At 27.6% G+C, this 23,079-nt stretch overlaps 1 protein-coding gene across 2 annotated transcripts in view; it reads left to right on the forward strand.

The window, feature by feature from the left end:
- Positions 1 to 5,422: 5,422 nt before the first annotated feature.
- LOC129971429 (ATP-binding cassette sub-family B member 6-like) overlaps positions 5,423 to 23,079 on the forward strand; it is a 57,263-nt gene continuing 39,606 nt past the window's right edge. Inside the window, exons 1-4 of one of the 2 annotated variants that reach the window (XM_056085184.1) lie at positions 5,423 to 7,259; positions 11,046 to 11,193; positions 14,969 to 15,176; positions 21,704 to 21,793. In XM_056085184.1, coding sequence (XP_055941159.1) covers positions 6,763 to 7,259; positions 11,046 to 11,193; positions 14,969 to 15,176; positions 21,704 to 21,793 — 943 coding nt within the window. In that variant the 5' untranslated portion in view covers positions 5,423 to 6,762. The remainder of the gene's footprint in view (positions 7,260 to 11,045; positions 11,194 to 14,968; positions 15,177 to 21,703; positions 21,794 to 23,079) is intronic. The other variant, XM_056085183.1, reaches the window with a different exon arrangement.

The raw sequence follows: 23,079 nt of genomic DNA on the forward strand, positions 1-23,079 counted from the left end.
GCAAAAAATTGGCAAAGAATGTGAACTTTTCTTTCTTGCATCACCTGATAGAAAGAACACTGTCCTATAACCTTTTTTTTAACAGTGAATGAGAAACCAGTGCGCTGCAAACAAATTTGATAGCAAATGATTTCATGATTGATTTTAATATTTGCGTCATAAATTCTTCACAGAACAAATAAGCAAGAACCGGCCCTTTTTTATAAGTTTTATAAAACTTGTCTATCGTATGATGGAATTGCACATTAAAAATAAATATTGCAAAAAGATGGACAGTGCAAACAAGCAAGAAGTAAAATTGAATCGTGAATTTGAACTTCAATTATAAGCCTATGAATAGATTCTGTCAGTTGTATTTGTAACTTTTCTGTGTGCTGTTGATTACTGCTCTCAAATATTTTTTTTAATGCTCCTGAATTTATCAGCCGAAAGTAAATTGTCAATATTATGTGATCTTAAAAGACTGGTGTATTAATTAGTCTACAACTTCGAACAGAAATAACTTCTGGACTCCTCATCAGATGTTGCAAATTTGTGTAATCATAGAAGGCTTAAATGGTTATTGTTAAAATTCACTTACACCATTATTCAGGCTTTGGCATCGAATTTTGGAGAATGGTTTGCATGGTGATACATGTTCACCATCTGTCTTCAGTTATTTAAAATAAAAACTTACTGCTTTTTTTAGTATTTTAATTCTATGCCGTCTGATCGGAATCCTTCTGTTTGGCCACGGTAGGACTTCTGCCGTTTGCAGGTTTTCGGAATATGTTTTTATTTTCGTGAAATAATTAATTAAAACAATAATTATATTTAGGAATTAATCAAATAAAAATTCTCATGACACCAAAGTGTTATCATCATCAAAAGTTTTCGCTTGCCGCCACTGTGGTGTCATAGGACAGCATAGTGTTAATAGATGCGTATTTTTATAAATTGTTTTTACTAATTTTATTTATCTCGGGTAAAAGATGAAGGCTAAGATGATGTAGTCATGCCATCTTCCTTGTCGTTATAAATACTTTCATTTTCAACCATGGGGAGTGGTCTTCCCAACACTCTTTTTAATAAAGATGTCATCCCCGGGAACGCCTTGTATGGCGTACAGTAGTTACGGAATATTAAACTTCAGTTGAAACTGGAGTTTTTTATTAAATCGATTGTATGATTAGGGAGAGTTTTGGCGATTCATTTCAGACAGGCGTTTAATAGCATTCGAAAATCGAATTAGTGTTTCAGACGCCCAGCAGATTGACACCAAAACTTGACACAGAACTACACTTGTAGTCATAAAATCACACACCAAATTTGATATATGGAAGTCATTGTCTTCTGAAAGTACAGACTCAAAAATGTTCAAACCCTTGTTAGATTTTGCTCAAAGTTTCATAAGTGTCTACATTGTAGGTGTTAGTGTACCAAATTTTATTCATCTAAATCTCTTTGTGCTGAACATAGCGGGTTAATTTATATTCGAACAGTCGACAGACAGACTGCCATAAAATGAATTTTGCTCAAAATTTGACAGAAATCTAAAAATTTGATGTAGAGACCATACACAAAATTCCACCCCTCTACCTCAAAGTTTTTTTAGTTATCTTTCACGCAAACAGTCGGATAAACAGATATTTTTCTAAAGATGTATTTTTCGTACTCGGGGAGGTCTAAAACGTGGAGATTCATCAAAATCTCGATATTGAATTTTTTGACGTTTACAGTACCTTATGAGAGAAAGCAGAAAGATGTTTCACTTCGAAAATCCTATTCTTTTTCATATAATATCCATTTCCTGGCCTTATTTATGCAATCTGATAATGATTTATATATAATAGTATAGATATAGATAGTTTCTTGAAATAGAAACTACCGAAAATATAGAAATTTGTTTAATTAATTTATTCCGTGGAGAAAAGTTATCAGTCACTTAAAATTAATTTTATTTTTATCGCTTTCTTTACATGTTAAAACAGTTTGAAATTCCAGATACGAAAGTGAATTTTTAAAATTAAATTAACTAGAATTTTAATTTTTAACTCTATTTATTTATAAAAAATAATCTTTCTAAAAAAAGTCTGGTTGAAATATAATTTTTTCATCAGAAGTGTTACAAATTATGAAATATTTTTAGTAGTTCAAGTACTTTTTTCAGTAAAGGTGGAAAAAAAAATCTGTTACTTAATGGGAGGTTATGAAGTAAGAAAGTAGGATAGAAATAGAGCAGTCAGTGCGACAAAGTTTTTTCTAACTGATAAAGGTGTGTGTGTGTAATCTAAAGGAAATCTATTACACACATACATTTGCTTTGGATTAAAAATAGTAAATTTATGTTTAACAGAAACATTCTATAGAAATCGTGAAAATATTAAATATATACTTAGCATTCATACATGTATCAGTGGTACCCAATCGGTGAGCTGACATGAGAGAGATTCAGGAGTGATCTGTGGGATTGGCCGGCAGCAAATATAAAGTCTTTTTTCCTTTCCTGAGGTTTGAATGTTTTAAAAGGTAAATTCACAGTAAAAATGCATCAGAATGTATTTTAGAAAATTCTAATTTTTAAAAATTTTCCAGCAAGGCGACCAGTTTCCTTTGCCTGAAGGTATTCGACACCCTCCAGAAAGTTCGTCCTTCCAGCACATGGTTCAATTTCTATCTGAATAGTCCGCACACTTCTCCTTAGTGAAAATTACGGTATATCTATATTTATATCATTGGAAAAATAAAAGAGATCGGCCAATAAGTCCGATTAGAAGAATGTACGCTATAAAATAATGGGGTCAATTCATGGTCACGTGTCAGGTACCAAACAAACCGCTTCTGTTCACTTTTCAACCGTTCTGCGCATGTTGTGATGTCTGCCGATAACGTTGACACTGTTTACATTGTTGTTGACATTGTTTAGTAAATATTAAGCTAGCCGATCAATTATTAAAAACTTCTGACTTTTTTTAAAGATATTATTTTGAATTATTTTCTCCAAATTTTCTTAGTTATATAATTTTATTTCTTATATTAAAATTTTAATTAGTATTTTTAATAGAATTATTGTTTATGCAAAATTAACTAACATCGCTTTTTAATTCGTTTGGTGCCGCTTTATTCTTTTCTTTCCTATATCCCCCCGCCCCCATTTTTTTATCCGAAAGATACATTTTGACAAATGACTATGGCAGTGTTTTTGAAAAATTACATATGTTCTTTTTTACATATTATTTAAATAGTATTGAATGTTGAATTTTAGGAATATAGTTCCCCCAGTTAGTTCTTTTTTTTAATAATTATTACTCTTAGATAAGTTAATATTTTAAAGCTTACTAATGAAATTATTGTATTTTTTTTCTTATGTAATTACTTTTATAAATATTGAGACTTTGATGTTTTCAGTTTGCTTAGAAGAAAGAACATGAAACTTAAATTAGTATATATTAAATAAATTATGTTTACAATTTCAAATTATGAAATGTAAAAGGTATGGATACCTTTTTTTAAATCTATGCAACTTATGAATAAATAATTTCATTTTAATTTGTAGAAATCATTAAAGGAAAACAAACAAAATCACGCTTTCATAATTTTTATTTACACATTACAAATATATATATATATATATATAGAAAGAGAGATATATATATAAAATATATGTGATAATTATTTGAAAAAATATGATCAAATATATGTTTCAATGTACTCACTAATACAAAAAACTAAAAAAAAAAAAAAAAAAAAAAAAAAAAAACCTATTGACTATTTATCAACATTTATTTTTCTAGACACTTAGAAATAATATAAACACAGTATGACAAGAATATCAATGTAAATGATGAAATCAATTTTATTCAACAGAAATATCCTAGATACTAAAGAACAGGTTTTTTTATCACTAATAAAAACATAATGTTGAACAGTATACTTTTAAAGCAGAACATTTATGAAATTTTTTTAAATGCTATAGTTACATTGATAAAAATTATATTGAATTAATAAACAAGAATAAGGTCATGATATATATATATATATATACACAACGAGAGAGAGAGAGAGAAGTTAAATAGGATATAAAGAGGAGTTGAAAGAAACACTTTCATGCTTTCACAGAATTTTATAATTCAAAATTGATATGTTAAAGAAATAGAAAAAAAAAAAAGTGAAACATGCATGTAGCAATGAAGTTGGGAATAAAAATTATATAATTAATTCTGATATGGAAATTGATTTTCAATGAAAAGACCTTTATTTATTAAAACAGAAATAACTGAGGTGCACAGTGTTATAACAGGATATTATGATAACAGTGAATTTCAGTTTAAATACAATAAACTATTGATATTTCATTTTTTAACAATAGAAAAGATATTTGATATAAATTCATGTTGAATCCATCACAAATCTGCAAATGTAATTAGAAAACTAGTAATATTCACTTCCACCTAAGTTTAGCATTATAGCAGTTGTTATTTTTGCAATAGGAGTTTGTTTACTTACATTGATTAAATTTAGATAAGATTTTGTAAAAAAATGCAATGTAATACTCATGTGAACATTTGAAAACCTTCTAAGCATATTCAAAATTATCAGAAATTTCATCAAATGTGAATGAAGTAAATTAGAAATGCACTCATGATTTTGTTTGATTGCTTTTGGTGGCAAATCGCTTACCGATTTCTTTTTCTTCGAAGAGTTTTTCTAACAAATTACTGGAACAGCTATATTTAATCAATGGACACACACTAAAGGAATTCTTCAAAATGATCGGAACATATCTCCGACTTCGAAAGCTTGAAAAAATCTATACCAAAGCTATCAACCCAAGTCAGGATTGTTGAAAGGAAAATAAAAAAAAAACATTTTATCATGATAGTCACTCTTGTGTTTCGCATTAAAGCATCCATCCATCAGCACACCAGTATTTCCTCTGTTAACACATAATAAGAGGAAAGAAAACGACTCAAAAATTATAACTTCAAATGTAAACAAAAAAATCCGCTTCATACTCGGCGGAGAACGTTAATGGCAGACTGATCGACGAGAGCGGCGCGGATGAAACTTAAATGCCATGCGCAAGAGGTACATGACATGTGACTTTTACGTCACATGAATTGACCCCATTAAAACATAGGAAGAGTTTCATGGAACAATCTGTAAGTTTGGAGAAGATATTTGGGATTAAATAAATTCTATAATTCGTGCTTATATATTTTATGTTTCAACTTGGAACAAATGTTATGCTGTGTAAATGCCTCGAACCAAATGTCAGGATTTCGAAAAAAGTTCTGTTAGCACTCGAACCCCCAAAGGTGGTTTGGAAATTTTTTTTCTGTCGATAAGTCGTTTAAAGATGCGTCACGAGAAGGGGTAGGGGAGTATGTCATTAATGATGATGAATTCCTGGCTACAGTCGAAGAAGATCCCGCTCAAATATGTCAGATCTTAACACAAAGGTTCTCTGTAAGTGATGAAACTGTCTGTTTACATTTGCATAGTCTTGGAAGAGTCTACAAACCCAGCAAACCGGTACCTCATCTATTGACACCTACAAATAAGCAAAAGCGCCTGAACATTTCTCTGAAATTGCTTAATAACCATCAAACGGAATCATTTTTTGACCATTTGCTAACCTACGATGAGAAATGGCTCATTTACAACAATCCCAAAAAAAATCGTATAATTGGTTGTCATTCACTGATGCTGTGCCATAGACTAGAAAACCCAATATCCATAATCGGACGTCTTATTGTATGTATAATGGATTGCAAATGGAATTGTTCACTGTGATCTTTTATCACATGGTCAGACTATTATTGCTAACTTCTACAGTGATCAACTCCGTCGAATTCACCCATCACTTTTGAAAAAATACCCAACTTCAGTGAAATCTAAAGAAGTTCTTTTCCAACACGATAATGCCAGGTCTCATGTCACGCGTGTGATCTCTGATACAATTCAGATCCTTGTATGGGAATTTCTTTTGCACCCTGCTTATTCCCTTGTCCTTTAGCCCTTCTGACAATCACCTATATTTAAACCTAGATAATCATATGCGAAATAGTGAGTTAGAGAACTTCTTCAACTCTAAAGATCGTTCCTTTTATGAATTTATAATCTTGTTCCCCGCTGGAAAAAGGTTATTACACAGAGAAGGAGACCTCTTTCTCTGTGGGTTATTGAATGTGAGGGTGCTTATTTTGATGAATAAATTGTATTATTTCCTGTACATTTTTATGTTTATTTTCTCCCCACAAGAAAAACCACATAACTTTTTTGGTAACCTGATATTTAGTCTACAAAAGGAAGAAGTATAGAGATGACCAATCCTTTCCTCCTTTTACTAAAGATGAAATTCGAGATCAAATAAAAGATAATCCGTCAAGAAAGGTCGGAAGACTTTACAGCCCATGCATTTCCTGAGACTTCAATTTAATTAATACTTACAGTAAATTAATACTCATTCTAAATGGAACAACAATTTTATGATGGCATTTGATCAAAAGCGTTTGATTTTGAAAAAACATTTTTTATTTTTTAAATTTGTAACAAGAGAAAAAGCCGCTTTCAATAGATTCATTCAAAGGTTGAAATTATAAACAACATCAGTTAAGAGATACATTTTGAGTTTATCGAAAATATTTCAAAATATTGTAATTTACTGAGGAGTCCCGAAATGCAACCCACAATTTGCAGTTTTCCATTTCTAATGTCATATTCTTATCTTTGAACATATATAAACGTGTGTTGCATTTACATCGCCGGCTTTCAACAAACATGTTGTATTGTCCAGCTAATGTTAGTTTTCTAACACCATGGGTTGACCATGGCCTTTCCCACTGTTTTGCTGACACAGTGTCTTCGACATTTATTTTTTTGTTTATTTATATATTTGGAAGTGTTCAAAGTCATATGTATTCTAAGTATTCTTCTGATTTGGATCCTAGAATATTTCCAAAATCAAATCTATACAAACTTCAGCTGGCATGCCACTTTTTCTTACCTATCGTAATATTCGTGCGTTTTATTTTGGAATGTACTTTTTTATATAACCGAATAATTTATGGCTATATGATCTTTCACACTCTTCTTTATTGTTTTGCTTTCCCTTTTGCTATTTATCTGTTGTATTTGGAAAGGCACAAAGCATTGCCAAGTATTCCAACCAGTGGTCATGGGTTGGTTTTACTTGTATTCTGGACATCAGTTTTTATTATTGAAAATCTCACCTTATTGAATCTAAAAAATGAAAAGTGGTGGTTCCGTCTTAATAAGTAAGCATTTTTCATTACTTCAAATCTCTCTCATAAACTTTATATTTATTATGATAAAATTTATAAAGTGATATGTGGAACTTATGTAGTGATATATTATTGAGATGTCAATCGTTTAAATTTGCTCCGAAGATTTTAGTCTTTGCAGAAATTTTTCTTCCAAAAACTGCAATTTTTATTAATATATGTTAAAAACATCTTGATTCGAAACGTTTCATTAAAATTTACTTCATAATGTTCTTGGATTGAATTCCTTATCACTATATTTTTTCTTTAAATTGTAATTTTTAAAATATTTTGAATAAAATAGTTCACAAGTAGTTGATGTTTAAAAAGTTCTGCTTAAACATTGTTTATATCAAAGTATCCAAAAGCAGTTTTTTAAAATTTGTATTTGAAATTAAATTCATAATTTACTAGTTTTTGCTTAAGATTTTTTTTTTTTTTTTTTTACAAAATTAGGTTGATTATATATATATATATATATATGTTTAACTATATTTACTGTACCTTTCATTTAAGTTTAAAAATAATCATAAGATATACCTATATCTACTGTGAGGATTCTTTTGACATTTTTGGCAAAAATGTAATGCCAATATGTAAAATCATTTAATAAATATAGCAGTATTATTTTAATTCTAATTCATATTATTGGATTCCTGCTTGAAGAAAGCCTTTTATTTGAAAAAGAAGATAAGTCTTTCATTTTTAAAATTTTATTATATTGGTGTGATTATCCTCAAAAAAAGCTTATTTGTTTGCAAGTTTGAAATTTCCAACTAAAAAATCTAAAAAAAAAAAAAAATTACTACTGCTTGCAATATAACAGTTATCTTCAGAATTATGAGCCCTGACCGCCCGATATCGTCCAGTTCGACAGACACCCGACTTAGGTGCTTTGGGGTGGTTAATTGTATTTAAATGAGGGCTTGTCACGAAATACCTTTCGCCTGTTAAACCAGACTCCTGTCAGAAGGGGCAACATCGGGCAGTCAGAGCTCATAGGGTTAATGTATTTCATTAGTTTACAATATATATATTTATATTTGTATCTCAAATTGTTACTTGAATCGATAAATTATATTTTTCATGCATTTGAGGGTCTTTGAAGAACTTCTTTTATTTATAATTTACTATGTGATTATTATAATAATTTCTAAATATCATTATGTTATGAACTTTTTCATTGGAATTCATAAAACATGTCCCGTTCTGAAAAAAATACTAAAATAAAATTAAAAACATATTTATAATAATGTAGTTCATTATTCATTATACCCATTTTTTTAACAAGAAAATTGTCTAAAATCTTTTATTTTTGGAAAAAATTAGACACACCATTATTGTTAAATGAATTTATAGCATTTATAGATACTACCTTATTTAAGCAATGTTTTTAAATGTATGATGCAATAATTTCTTATACTTTTCTTTTATTTCACTGGAAGATAGAAGCTCTGTTATTTCCTTCTTTCCTGATCAAATCTTTTCTGCAGTCTTTCACTGGGATGCAGAATGCAGCTCTATAAGCCTCTTGGTAGTTCTGAGTTTGTCTTTCCACCAATTTGTCATGTCGTTGCCATCGAATTTTATTTCCATAGTATTATCTATAGATAATATCTCATTATTTGACTCCATGGGTACTTGCTGAGTCCCTTGAGATTTGTGTTTGGCAACTCTTTCTGCACAAAATTTTCATGTAGTATAAAGGTTTTCTTTTAACCAGAGCTCAATACAGACTGATGCAGACCATACCAGCATATAACATCACAGGTCTCCTCGCTAATTGTATTGCGAAGTATCACTCGTTAAGCAAGTCTCTTTTTTATATATTGTCTTGCTTATTATGCGAGATGGTTGTTAAGGGAAGTATGATTATATTTCCTTGTGAAGGTTGAAACATTTTTTTAAAAAATGAACTATGGGCATTGATTTATATACAGATCTGTTAATCTTGTAAAAAACATAAATGCTTTTATTACCAGCCAAGCCCAAGCGATAAATCAATAAATATCCCTAGATGTAGCATTTTTTTTATTTATACAATTTATGTTTTTTGAACTTGAGAAAAAATTACTTTTAAATGAATTGAGTATTTCTGCTAAAATCTTTTCATATTGTTTGTTGTTTTTGTTGCATTAAAAAGAGAATTAAAGGCAAAATGCTGAGTAGTCATGCTGCTGCGAAAATTTTCTGCAAATGCAATCACTCAATTTGAAATTTCTTTCTTTCTTTTTTTTTTTTAAATTTCTTTTGGGGAAGTGAAGTGTTTAAACAAAAAAAAAAAAAACAAAAAAAAAAAAATGGCATGGAAAATAAAAGCATTCAAAGCAGCAAATCAGTGTTAAAAAAAACTATTTTAAAGAAATATAAGCAAAAAATTACAATTAAATAATAATATATAATAGTTAAATAATCACAGTTGAAAATTCATTTGAAACTATTTTTTTTTTCTATTCATGAGAGTAATTACTTCTCATGAATATTTTTGTTAAATATTTTATTTCACTTTTATTTTATGAATTTTATATCTAATATATATTTTTATTTTTTTGCACAAATTCTGCCAAATTGACATCAAATCTTTTTATATTATTCCCTAGTGCATATTTAATGAACATTAAAACAAAAAGTTAATTTTTAAAAAAAGGTGAAATTAAGATTTTAGAACATACACTTAAAACCATTTGTGGCAAACTAAAATTTATTTGCAAAAATAACTAAACATAAAAGTACTGAAGTTTATTTTTTTTATCAGTAACAAAAAAAATAAGTTATTTAAATGAAAATAATCTATGACGGTCTTGTTACTCAGTTGTAATTGTTCTTTCTTCCATTCAATAGTTGTTAACTCTTGCACCAACAATAAATAAATCTGAATTTGGTTTAAAAAAAATCAATATTAGAATCCTTCAACCAAGTTCCTTTTTGAATGGGTACTTGCTTATTGCAATTTTTAATATTGCAACACCAACACCTTATATAAAGTTTCATATCATCCTTGTTTTTTTCCATCCATTTTTTTTTTCCAATGCCAGAATCCTTTAACTTTAAAAATACTCAATCACATTCTGTTCTGCAGTAGGTAGGCCCAAAATTTTTATCATTTTGTTTTGTAAAAGCAGAGAAATAACTATTAGAACAGAATTCTTGGGTACAATTCAGTTTTAACAACAACTAAACTACACCAAGAAAATTTTTGCCAAATTATAAAAATACACTGAAGTGCATTATTATTAATTATGAAAAATTTTGAACATGCAATTCACATGCTATATAATTTGACAATTGAAATTGGCAGAACTTTTTATAAGTGTTTTTTGGTAGCCGTTATAACTAACAAATACAGAACTCTTGTTTAAAGAAACAGAAATGATTTATCAAAACATTAACCATTTATTTGGTATATAGTTTTCCATTGATGGTGAAAAATCGTGATGTTAGATGCCATTATTTCGTTTTGGCAAAAATGCTTAACAGGATTTTACATATGTATCCTTTTTTTTTTTTTTAATTCCTCTGTATCTTTATTTTGTAAAAATTTATTCATGAAAGGAATTTTTGGGAAATTCATTTGTTAGTTTATTTTTGGTTTTTTTTGTTGAGATATATTTTGCAAAATTATAACATGAACTGATAACAGACATGTTTATTCCTGGGAAATTTTTTTTTTCTTTTTCTTTATTTTAATTTCTATGAATCTGGTGAAATGTTTCAGTTTATTTTTTAAAAAATGAGATTTTCCAAAATCATCAGTAAATAACATTTGGGTTTTGTTTTCAGCCTCTCTGATAAAATTGAATTTGGATTTTTTGTGCTACGCTACTTATGTGGAGTACTATTGTTTATACTTGGATTAAATGCTCCTGGAATTCCTAGTGCCCAAGATTATTTTCTCTTTAGGCAGCTTCAACTACAATCAGATACAGCAGTGAGAATTTTCTTTAATGTATTTTTCATTTCATTTTTTAAAAACATTTCTTTTAACTTACTATCAGGAGAAAAATTCTATAAGTTAAACATGACTATTAGATACAAAAACATTATAAAAATTAGTGAGTTGTCCATTTACTAATAAGAAACTAATTTCAAAACTTCAACAGTGTTTAGATAAATAGTTATTGAGGATTTTTTATTTATTGTAAATATTATTTCTTACTCTTAAATATTTAGTCTAATATGAAATGAACAAAAACTTATTTTGGTCAAACTCATTTTATTGTACAAAAACATTTCTTCTAATAATTTTTATAAAAGAATTTATAACACGTATTTAAATGTTATAAGGGATGGGGAAATAGCATTCTATAATAATTTATGTTCTCATGAATTGGAGAAAATATAAATTATTTTAAGACATATTGCTAAAGCAAATATTATTGTGAATATTAATAGTTCTTTTCACTTCCTCATACAAGATCCAAATGAAAAGAATCCGAAATTTCGATGGCCAGACTTGTCCAGCAATTAAGAATTGTAGGGCAACTGCTGTGTTAAAATTATGAGCTTCTAGACTTTGAACTTGGAGATAATTAAATCTAATTTCCTATTTTATATTCCCATCAAGAATTATACAATACACATATCATCGATTTCTAAGTGTGTTTGTTATTGTTGAATTTTAAAAAAATAATAAAATGCCAGTTTCTGAAAAAAAAAAAAAAATAGTGGAAATATTTTCTTTTTAGCAAAATGCTAATTTCATAACTTATGTTTAATTTCCTGCTTTTAACATATATGTGTTAAGACTTATTTAAATTTAATTCACTGTAAAAGTTATCTATTATATTACTTTTAATCACAAATGCAAGAATAAGTGGAAAAATGGCTTTTACCTAAAAAATGAATCCATCAAAACAATAAGAAAAGCATATTTTAAAAATTACTTTTTTATCGGTGGAGTGGGGAGGAGAGAAACTGCAAAGAATTAATCAAACTTTATACGAAATGAGAGGAGTAGATTGATAGATAATTGAAATGAGTAGTATAACAAAATTAAGTAATGTCGCAATTTATATTTAAGGATTAATTTATAAAAAAAAATTTTTAAGCAAGATGGTGAAATATCTAGGTTATCAAATTGGCATCACTGAAAAAGATGCATCCTTCTTTTTCCTCTGTCAGTATATTAATACTGAGGTTAATTTTTATTTAATAGAGAAAAAATATGCAATTTAAAAATTTATTTTATTTTTTTATTCTTAAGAGTAATAATCTTACTTGATCTAGCATAAGCTAAATCTATTAATCAAGGACTTGTAACGAAAGAATAGTACAACTTCTGTTGGACAAAGTAACTTAAGTTGACATAATTACAACAATAAAAACCTGTGTTGTGTAACATATTTAAAACTTTTTTTATTGATATTTGTTGAAAATTAAAGAGAATTGCATACTGCCAAATAAATATTATTAAAATATTGATTGTTTGAAATTGAAAATGGAATTTAAAAAATGCTTTTGTATCACTAGAATTACTTCATAATTTTAATTTTTTTAACTTCATTTAAATTTTCAAAATGTTTCTTAAAAGTGCACATTTCCATCTTCTAGAAGTATATAATGAAAGTGTATAGTAAGAGAGAGGAAGATACATTTTAACACTTAGAATTTCTCTCAGTTGGAAATGTATCATTGGTTGACAGCTAATCTATCAAATTCCAGAAGAATGCATCTTCTGGCAATAGGCTTCCCCCCATTTTTCAACATATACGATGTACTATTCAATGAACTTTGTTTTGTGTCCTGCTAAGTATAAACTGAAATTTATTTCCATTGCTCAATTTTCTTACTCTTGATTCATTGAAGTAAGATGGACTTATTAATTAAATGAACTAAGATTTTTTTTTTATCTAAACATTTTATTAATAAGTAAAAATACCTTTTCTAAAGAGAGTAATGAGATCTTAAACTTATTGGCTTCATATAGGATCTGAAACCTATCCCCTAAGATATGTTGAAAATTCTGTAAACTGTTAAGTGAAAAGTAAGATTTATTTTCATCTAGGAATTTTTTAATATTAATATATTATTATTATTCTGCATTAATTTATTATTTATCATTGAGGTAAATTACATTTATTCACCAAATTAATTAAGAATTTCTATATCTAACAATGCTATGAACAACTGAAGATTTCTTTTCTAAAGAGATCTGTATTTCTCATTTTAAACTTAATGGATAAGATTTCAATAAACCTCTGGAAGGAGGTATTGGAAACACTATTGAAACATGTCTTTCACGTTAGACAAGGAGCAATTTCTCTTCAATGTGGGTTAAATGGTCTGAACCTACATAAAGAACCATAATGAATCAGAAGTGAAAGAAGAAAGAAAGGTTATGCAAGTAGTTAAACATGGCATGTCTCCCAGAGCAGATGTAGAGTGGTATGGAGTGCATAATTCTACATTAATTTGTAGATTAAATAAAGTGAAACAGCTAATTCTCATAATTGGATATTTCAGACTGCTTTAGTTTTGAGGAATTTTTTCTTAAATTCCTTTATTTGGTTTTCCTACAACAATGGAATCTGAAAAAATCTGGACTTTGAAAATGAAAATTTTATGTTAGAAATAAATGATTTTGTAAAGTTTACTAGAAAGAAGAATAAAGTAATTTTTGTATGACAAATAATAGCAAGCAATTACAGAGTAAAATTAATGCAAAGGAAAGGGGAATTTTTGGTAATTTTCTGTTCCATATAATAAATGAGATTGTGTCAAAAGAGATGACTTTAAATTGAAAGCCACACATAACTGAAGAAGCTTCTCAAATTATTTCTTAGCTCGCATTTCCTGTAAATTTTTCTTTGGCTAGCTATAAAATAATGTGAAAACTTAATAAGAATCCTTCTCTAACATTTTTATATTTTTAGCAAATAAAGCTCTCTAAAAACAGATAAATTTTTTTTTTGTTCTCAGTATTTTCTGTGCATTTGTTATATTTTAATAAAACTTAGATCCATTTGAGTTAAAATGAGTTATTTATTTAAAGAAAGCTATCCACTGTCTTGTTGAAAAGTGCCTCATGTCTGGGGCACATTTCAGCAGATTTAGTTTAATTTAAAATGCATAATTTGATCTTTAAATTATGATTAAGAACTAATACACACTGACAAGCTGTGTAAGATTCTGTTGAAGCCAACGTTGTTAAGTATTGAATTTATATAAAAATATTGGTGAAATGTGCCTCTTCTTCCCTTCCAATAGACAGACATATATTTGTTTCTATATGATATACTTATAAGAGTATGTATATACTTTTTCAAGATAAGATATTATGTAATACAAAATGCAGCTAAAAATTTTGAAAGCACCTGCCATAAATTCTCTTTCTGTTGATTTCATATTTTATGTGTGTAATGTATTCATAAGAAAATTAAAAAAAGGTTTTCCATTTTTTTTTTAAAATTATGCACCTTATTATTTTTATTTTCATCAGCTTTTCAGATGTTGAAATTCTTTCAATAAGTGGAGACTAATGCATATGAAAAAAAGTAGCTCTATGAATGCAATGATATATCTTTGATCACGAAAATTATTATAATATTCAACTTCACTTTAAGAAAAATGTTATTTGTTCCATTTATTTATTTGATAATTAAATCAATTGAGTAAAAGCCAGTAATAAATAATTGAATGATTATTAATTATAATTATTAGTATTTGATGAAGCAATGTTTTTTATTTTACTTCTTATTTTTAAGGCTCTTCTTGAAAGTGGCTCTCATAGAAGAGAGGTGTCTGAAAATCCTTCTGCCTTTGCAGATTTTGGTAAAAAAATCAAAAGACTTATTCCATTCTTGTGGCCAAAAAGGAGTATCAAGTTACAGATAAGGGTACTGATTTGCTTTGGTTTCTTGATTCTTGGAAGAGTTATTACTGTTTTAGTTCCTCAATATAACAAATATATAAGTAAGTTTCTAAATAAGTTAGTTTCAATTTAAATCTTAGCAGTGTTATGAATAAATTATTATTTTTTAAAACATAAATTGTTTTTCACCACTCATTTTTGGGATTGCTAGTAATATATATGCCTTGAATATATGAAATATCCTTTACTTTAATATCAAAAAATATTTTAATATAATAATAAGGTCTTAAGCCTTTTTAGGGTGTCAAGATCAAGTGTTTATATAAATAAATCTGTTAAGGGATATTTGAAACTATTTTACTGTACTTTGACCATATAGCTAGTGACTTTTTTTCCTTCCTTTTCCTAGAGAAATACTTTTTTGCCTTCGTTTTGCTGAAAAAGTGTTATCTGTTTTGTACTAGTTATATACCCAGTATTGTTCAGAATAAAAATATTTTAATATTTGCAAGCAAGTATTATATAAATAATACAGATATCATTGCAAAGTTTACAGCTATTGCATATGAATTCATCTAAATAATATAAAAATCATGTGCGCAAAAGTAAAATTACACTTAAAATCAACATTGAATAGGATGCTAACTTTCCTGTAAATAAATGCACTCTTAAAATTGTATGTAATATTCTTGGCATAAAAATATTTAGTTTAAAGCTTAGTAATAAGCAGTATCTTTTTGCAATTTTATCTTTATGTAGCCACCTTTGATGACCAGCTGGTTTGTTGGATTATTGATTGTTAAAAATTTTAGTTAAATTTTTTTTTTTCTTTTGGTGACTTGGTTTTAATGGTTTCAAACAAAATTCATTTATATTTCAAATTTGATTGACATATGGTTCATACTATTTTAGAAGTCTTACACCATTCTCTTGAATGTATTATGTATTTTTCTAATTTCCGCTCCATATTTTTGTACTTAAATTATTACCACAGGGTACCACAAAAATGGGATTGCAAAGTTTCCGACAGAGTGGCTGGTTCTCATCATGTAGTTACAGAAATGGTGTGGAGTTGGCTACTTATTATCAATGGTGGGATATACCTAATACAGGAAGAGTTGTACCATGGCTGATGAGAGCCCTTAGGACTCGACCATAGTTCGCACCAGTGCTGTTGATGTGTTCGTTCCAGTGATTCAAATCTAAAAATATTTATTTTGTTTTCAAATAATTGAAATAACTTATTATCTCTAACTCTCCCAATTAATATTTATTTGATTAATATCTAATTTATCCAAATGTCTTCAAATGGGGCAGGATGATATTTCACGGTTATGTTACAATTATATCAGAAGAAATAGCAGCAGAATTTAAATAGACACGAAATACCATTTTTTAATTGATTAAAATATATCCAAAGAGCAAATTTCTATCCTGCAAAGTATATATGTGAAACATTTGGTCTCTGTAGGTCAAATAGTCTAACATACAGAGCGATAATATAACACACATCCATTTTTATTATTAGCATGGATTAGTCACCAAAGGCAACCAACTGGTTATATTAGTTTTATTTGATTTCAGATAAATCATTTAGATATAAGTTAATGTCCAAAATTCCTCCAAATTATCAGATAATAATGCCATCTTATTTTGTCTTTCTTAAGTTTTGTTTATTGCTTACACAAACCTATATTAGATTAGGTCCCATTACCAATCCCAAGACATCATGGCATTATTAAAAACATATATGTGTGGGATTTTTTTTCCATATATTATTAATTTTTGAAGAATGATATCAATTTTGGGAAGTTATTTAAAATAAGTATTAACGTTTTCATTCAGTAGTAATACCAAATATAAAGATTATAATCTTTTCTGTATTTGAAAGTATGCTTTTAAATTAGTTATGAAAACTTCATAAAACTTTCCTATTCTTCAGAATATTTGAGCAAAATCTGAAAATATATATATATATATATATATATATATTTTGTTGGGATTTCTAAATTATGAAAACTGTTTTTGAATTCCATTTTTATTTATATTGATAACATTTTGGTATTCTATGTTATGCTTTTGAAAATATCTAAAATATTAAAATCCTGATTTCATGAGAAAGTAATTGTTTTTTTTTTTTGTGTGTGTGTGTGCAATTAAACTTACGTATTTTTACAAAAAAAAAAAAAAAAATGCTTTTTAGGCAATTAAATAGTTTCCATTCTGTTTAATGATATCTTAACATCTTTTTAACAATTTCATAGTTCTGCACTCATAGAACTTCTGGTCCCTATCAACCAAAAACTCAACCAAGTGACCATTATTGAAACATCATCATTATAAAAAGTTTTGTAAACTTTAAAATAACTGATAATCTGATGGTTCAAGATTGAAGCTATATGGGATATGCAACAAAAATTTTTCCAATTTCTAGTGATTTCATGTATACTGCTAAATACATATAAGACCACACATTATTGTTATTGAATACAATTCCTGTACAATTTGACATTTATCTTTGATTGTCTCTTCCAATTTCATTATTATTGGCAATAAACATTTGAGTGATTCTTTGATTGCTTGGGGACAACTTAAAATACACAAAACTTTTGTTACCCCACCAAATTGACAGCATGATCTTTTTCTAGTGCAGTTCAGCTTTTGATATGGTTTGTGTTGATTTATCAACTTAAACCATGATTCTTTTTAATTAATATTACTGTTAACTATCCATTTTTTCTTACCATCTGTGGTGGTAAAAAAATGGATCACAATTTTTAAAAAAGGGCAGATTGTCTTATGTTTGAAATGTGTATTGCAAATATTGATTCAGTATGCTAATTGAATTTTTTTCAATTGATGCAAAATCTAAATATCTGGCTTCTTAATGAATATAAGATGTCTTATGTGATTTTCATTTGTTGTATGTGATGTATTTATTCTTTTTGTAATCGTATAATAATATGATGGTAATTCATATTGTTATACATTATGGATTTTTTAATAAGATAATAATAATATTATGGCATTCATTTTGCTATCATTAACTTCAGGAGACCGACCACAACATTATTGAATCTTTAAGTGAAAAATCATCTGAATGAAATTTTTAAAACCAATTCTGATACTTCATTCTGTTAAATAATCTACATCATTAACTTATTCTGAGCCTCAGCCGTTTTCTTGCCTGTATGAAAATAAAGCAAATATATCAAAAATGTTTATATTTGCTCTCCATGCTTAAATTGATTGTGAGCTAATAGTTTAAACATAGTTCTATGGAATTTGTTTCTGTTACAACCTAAGACTGCTAAATCTCATAAGAAACATATTATAATTTTGACATAAGTATAACAAAACAAATACAATACTGTTCACTTGTGTAAAATGAAATTACTTTCTTGCCAATCCAATATATTTTTACGCATTATTTTCAGCAAAAATTTGGAAAAGCAAGCCATTAAAAATCTTAAAAAATTCATTCTGATAAAACATGAGATCTCATATATAGAGCTTGAAATTTTATTGCAGTTCAGTAAATACTCTATTATAAATATTGTAAAAGTTTATATTGTAAAAGTTTGATTAAAAGAACAACATTTTATGCTATAACAGACATTTTTTTTTCATATCACTCTCCATGTCACCATTTTCTTTCTTCACTTTTTTCCTTCCATATACCTAATTATGAAATTTTTAAGATAGATTATATTTTACAATAAAAAGAACAAAGTCAGTATTCCTTATCTTTTGTTTTGGATGACTTTTTACAATCATTGTGAAGTCTGACAGAAAACTGCGGCATTGATCATTTTCTCTTCTTCCATGAACTCAACAATAACACCATTTTTTGATCTCAAAAAACTGTAACCAAAACAATGTTTGTGAGGATTTATTTAAAATTTTTCAATACGTTTGATAATTTTGAATTCATAGATTGCTTTAACTGCTGTACTGAGTCTAGGTTTTTATCTTTAGTAATAGCTTATTTAATTAAATCTTCACCTTCAGCATTATAATTGGTGAAGAATGCCTAATGCTGTCCCATTTAGCGAACTTTGTGGTTATCAGAACAAATCTTTGAAATTCTTCAAACAAACTTTTTTTTTTTTTGTGGCATGAGTATTCTGTAACAATTTTTTAAAAAAGGTCATTTCAATGCTCTAGGAAATTGTTCACACTATCCATTTATGGTTAACCTTTTGTTGAGTTGTTTGATGAGCTCTTTGGACAAGATCTGGTGTGATAGATTTCCTCATCATAAATATGAACTTGTTATCTGTAAATTTTCTGCACCTTCATGCACAAACCAATATACAAGAATTTTTCACCTTACTTACTAATTTGTCGATGAAACTCTGCAGCACCATTTTCTTTGGTTTAAATAATGCTGCCTTTCACAAATTCAGCTACCAAACAACATCAGTTTTAACGGCCATGTTACATGCTGATAACCTATCTCAAACTGGTGAACAGAAATTAAGGTAAGAGGCATTGCAATTGCTTGTCATGTATCTTCATTTTTTACCACCTGTCTATCTATTTAGCAGCCATGAGCAATTGTAAATTGGGGGCGGAAGGGGGAGAACCAGTCTTTTTTTCTTCTTTTTTTTTTTCATATTAGTTGAATTCAAACTTTTTTTCAGTATTTCAAATGCTTTTTTTTAATTCCTTCCTATTCATTTTGGAAATCCCTGATTTTCGTGAGCAGTCTATATGAATCCTGCCACTCTTTAATAGCTTACATTAAGTACCTATGATGGTTTTCTACAGTGCAAATTGTAATGCACAGTAAAAGTGCCTTACTGCCCTTAAATTCAGTTACATTCTTAAATATTTTGGTATGATTGTATTGCATTATATTATATAAATCTTTTCACTTTTATGAATTGTTTATATTGCTTTGATATTTAGTATATTGATATGTAATTGTTGTGTAATTCACCCAATTTACCCTGAATCTCTGTCATTTGTATTCATTGTTACATTTTGAAGCATCATTAAAAAAAATACAGTAATTCCTATGCATTAAACCTTTTTTTTAAACAACAAAGTTAAACAGTTTCAATTCAACACTACCAGAATCGCCAATTAAAAAATATAACTTTTATGTGTCAAACCTTTAATTTTCACAGCAGACAGATTTTAGTTCATCATCAAACAGATGAAGGCTATAGATCAGAGAAAAAAGTTTTTTTCATGAAGGTCATTTTCTGAATAAGAATGAAACAAGCAAGCTTGTATATACTGTACCAAACACCTTTAGCAACCAGATGATTCATTGAAAATTGCTTTTGTTTAATTTCTATTGAGTCTCTTATACATAAATTGATAAGAGGCATGATTCCCCCAACAATGCATTTCTATGCATGATATTATTATAGACAATAAAACCAGTTTATTTTAATTGATTTACTTATTAAACTCATTGTGTACATAAACTACCTTAAAAGAGTAATCTGTGACATAAAAATGCTATTTAGAGTGTAAATATCCAGCTTATCTAGTTTTTAACTTTTGTGGTATTGTTAATGCAAATTGTTAATTGATTTTATATATTCCTCATATAAACTGTTTAAATATTAAACAAAATCTTTTTTCCTTTGTAATACAGAAGAAAATCATCTGATGAAATGTTTGAGGAAAAATAAAAATTGTTTGAATTTAAGTTTGACAATAAATTATATTGTTAAAGGACAAGCAATATATATATATATATATGCTCTAATTATATTTATCTTTTTCAATTCCTACTATTAGCTCTCTCTCTCTCTGTATATAAGATTATATATATATATAATATGTTCAAATTTTCAATCGTTAATAAAATACTTTTTATTCATCCACTCAAGTTCAAGTACATTTATTAAAACTTGTAGTGGATTACACTTGATGTTAATACAGTTTTTTTCAAATATTAATTAAATTTGTCCAGCAATCTCTATTTGGTTGCCAAGCTCTATTTTCCACTTAATATTGTAATTCCGTCATATGTATATACATATTTATATTAATTGTAATTATTTAATAAAAAGTTAACAAAATAAAATTAAAATAACAAAAAAATTTGTTGACCTAAGTAGGAATTGTAGTAGGAATATTTTATATATATATATATCACTTTTTTATACATATTGTGAGGAAAATACCAATATATTGCCTGATTTTTAATTAAAAGTTCAATAAAAAATTTCCAAGATGATTATTTTCTCTCTAAAGTGTATTTGTGCCAAATTTTTTACTCCTTGGTCAAATATCATAGCCTTTAGAACACCAATTAAGAGACACACACAAACATGCATTCTCCTTTATTATTAATTGAGATATTTAACAATGATTTGAAGTACTAGGCATCAACATAAAGAATATTATGGTGCATAAAGAAATAAGTTAAAAAATATAAATTTTGACCTACAAATATGCTGTCTAATTTATAAGATAAATACATAATATTGTTAAATATGTATTTTTTAATTATATTGCATACCTATTATCAGAATGATAATTCAAATTTTACTATTTAGGACATTTTTCTAGAACATTTGTTAAGTAATGGTTGTCTGTAAATTTCAAGTTGATTGTTTTTATTAAACTTTTATTTCAAAATATTTTTTTCTTCATCCTATAGTTGACAGCTTGACTTACCGAGGTGAACCGCTTAAATTCAGATGGGATTACATTTTAGTCTATGTCGCCTTCTGGTTTCTACAAGGCCAAGGTAAGAATAAATTATTCAGAATGATGATTTTAAAAAAAATTACTGTCTGCACAGTATGGAAAAAAAAAATGATTGTTGTGCCAAAAAACTAAATAAATCAGTTATATATTATAATAATTTATGCAGGGAATGCATTGCCGAGGGCCAAACCCGCAACATTAGGGTCCATAGCCGCATAACATAACCACTAGACAAAAGTGATCATCCTTGTCCAGAGCCTGTTAACTGGCTTATGAAGCTATCACCTCATTTATATTGAAATTTAATCTGTACCAACTTATTAAACTGTGAAATTAGAAATGTTCAAAAAAAAATATTGACATTGCAATTTTTTTAAAAATCTGCTTTACTCATAAATAACCTAATATTTTTAATTTTAAAACCATATGCAAAATTTGATGTATTTCAAACCTATTAAATAACCATTCTATGTTGTCTGTGTAATATATGATATAAATTCCTTCTTGTTCTATCTTTTAGAAAATTATGTTTTTATTGAAATGATGATTCAGCAAATAAAAATATCTGAACCATCCCCCTCCCCCTCACATCCCCTCCCACATATACACACATTTTCATTTTTGTCCTGTCATTTGACATATTTATTAAAAAAGGAGTATTAATAATTTGCATTGTTACTTACATGTAATAATTGATTTCTTCTAATAAAAAAATTCTCATCTCAATTCCATTTTAAAAATATTATTCACATGTCATTTTCTTGTCCAAAAGCAATCGCTAACAAAAGATAACACATGTTCAATATATATGTTTCTGTTGAGTCAATAAGATGTGCAGGTAGATGTGCAAAGTATCTTATAGGTAAAAGTTCAAATTTGTGGCTTTAAGAAATTCAATGTGTTTAATATGATAACAATTTGTCAGAATGGCTCTCAAAATTTTCATATTACTTTAATATTTAAAACTTTTTTTTGGTATATTGATAAGACAAGTTATAAACAAAAAAATTCAGCTTGCATCATGTAAGAATCATCAATAATGCATCTGCATTCATACAACACAATGTATATTCTGAATTTTTATGATCAATATAGCAGCTATATAAATTGGATCTAATATTTCTTTCAAAAACGAGATGAAACCTTGCGCATATTTCTATGTGAAGTGTTTACCAAAGGGTAATAAATTTGTACAATCATTTTATGTGTTAAAATTTGATCCAATATAAATATTAACTAAAAAAGAAGTAACTGAAGAGTAACTAAAACAGAATTTATCTTTGCAAAGAAACATTTTTGAAAAACCAAATAAATGAATGATACTGT

Source organism: Argiope bruennichi, chromosome 6 (genome assembly GCF_947563725.1).
Source record: "Argiope bruennichi chromosome 6, qqArgBrue1.1, whole genome shotgun sequence".
Classification (NCBI taxonomy): Eukaryota; Metazoa; Arthropoda; class Arachnida; order Araneae; family Araneidae; genus Argiope; species Argiope bruennichi.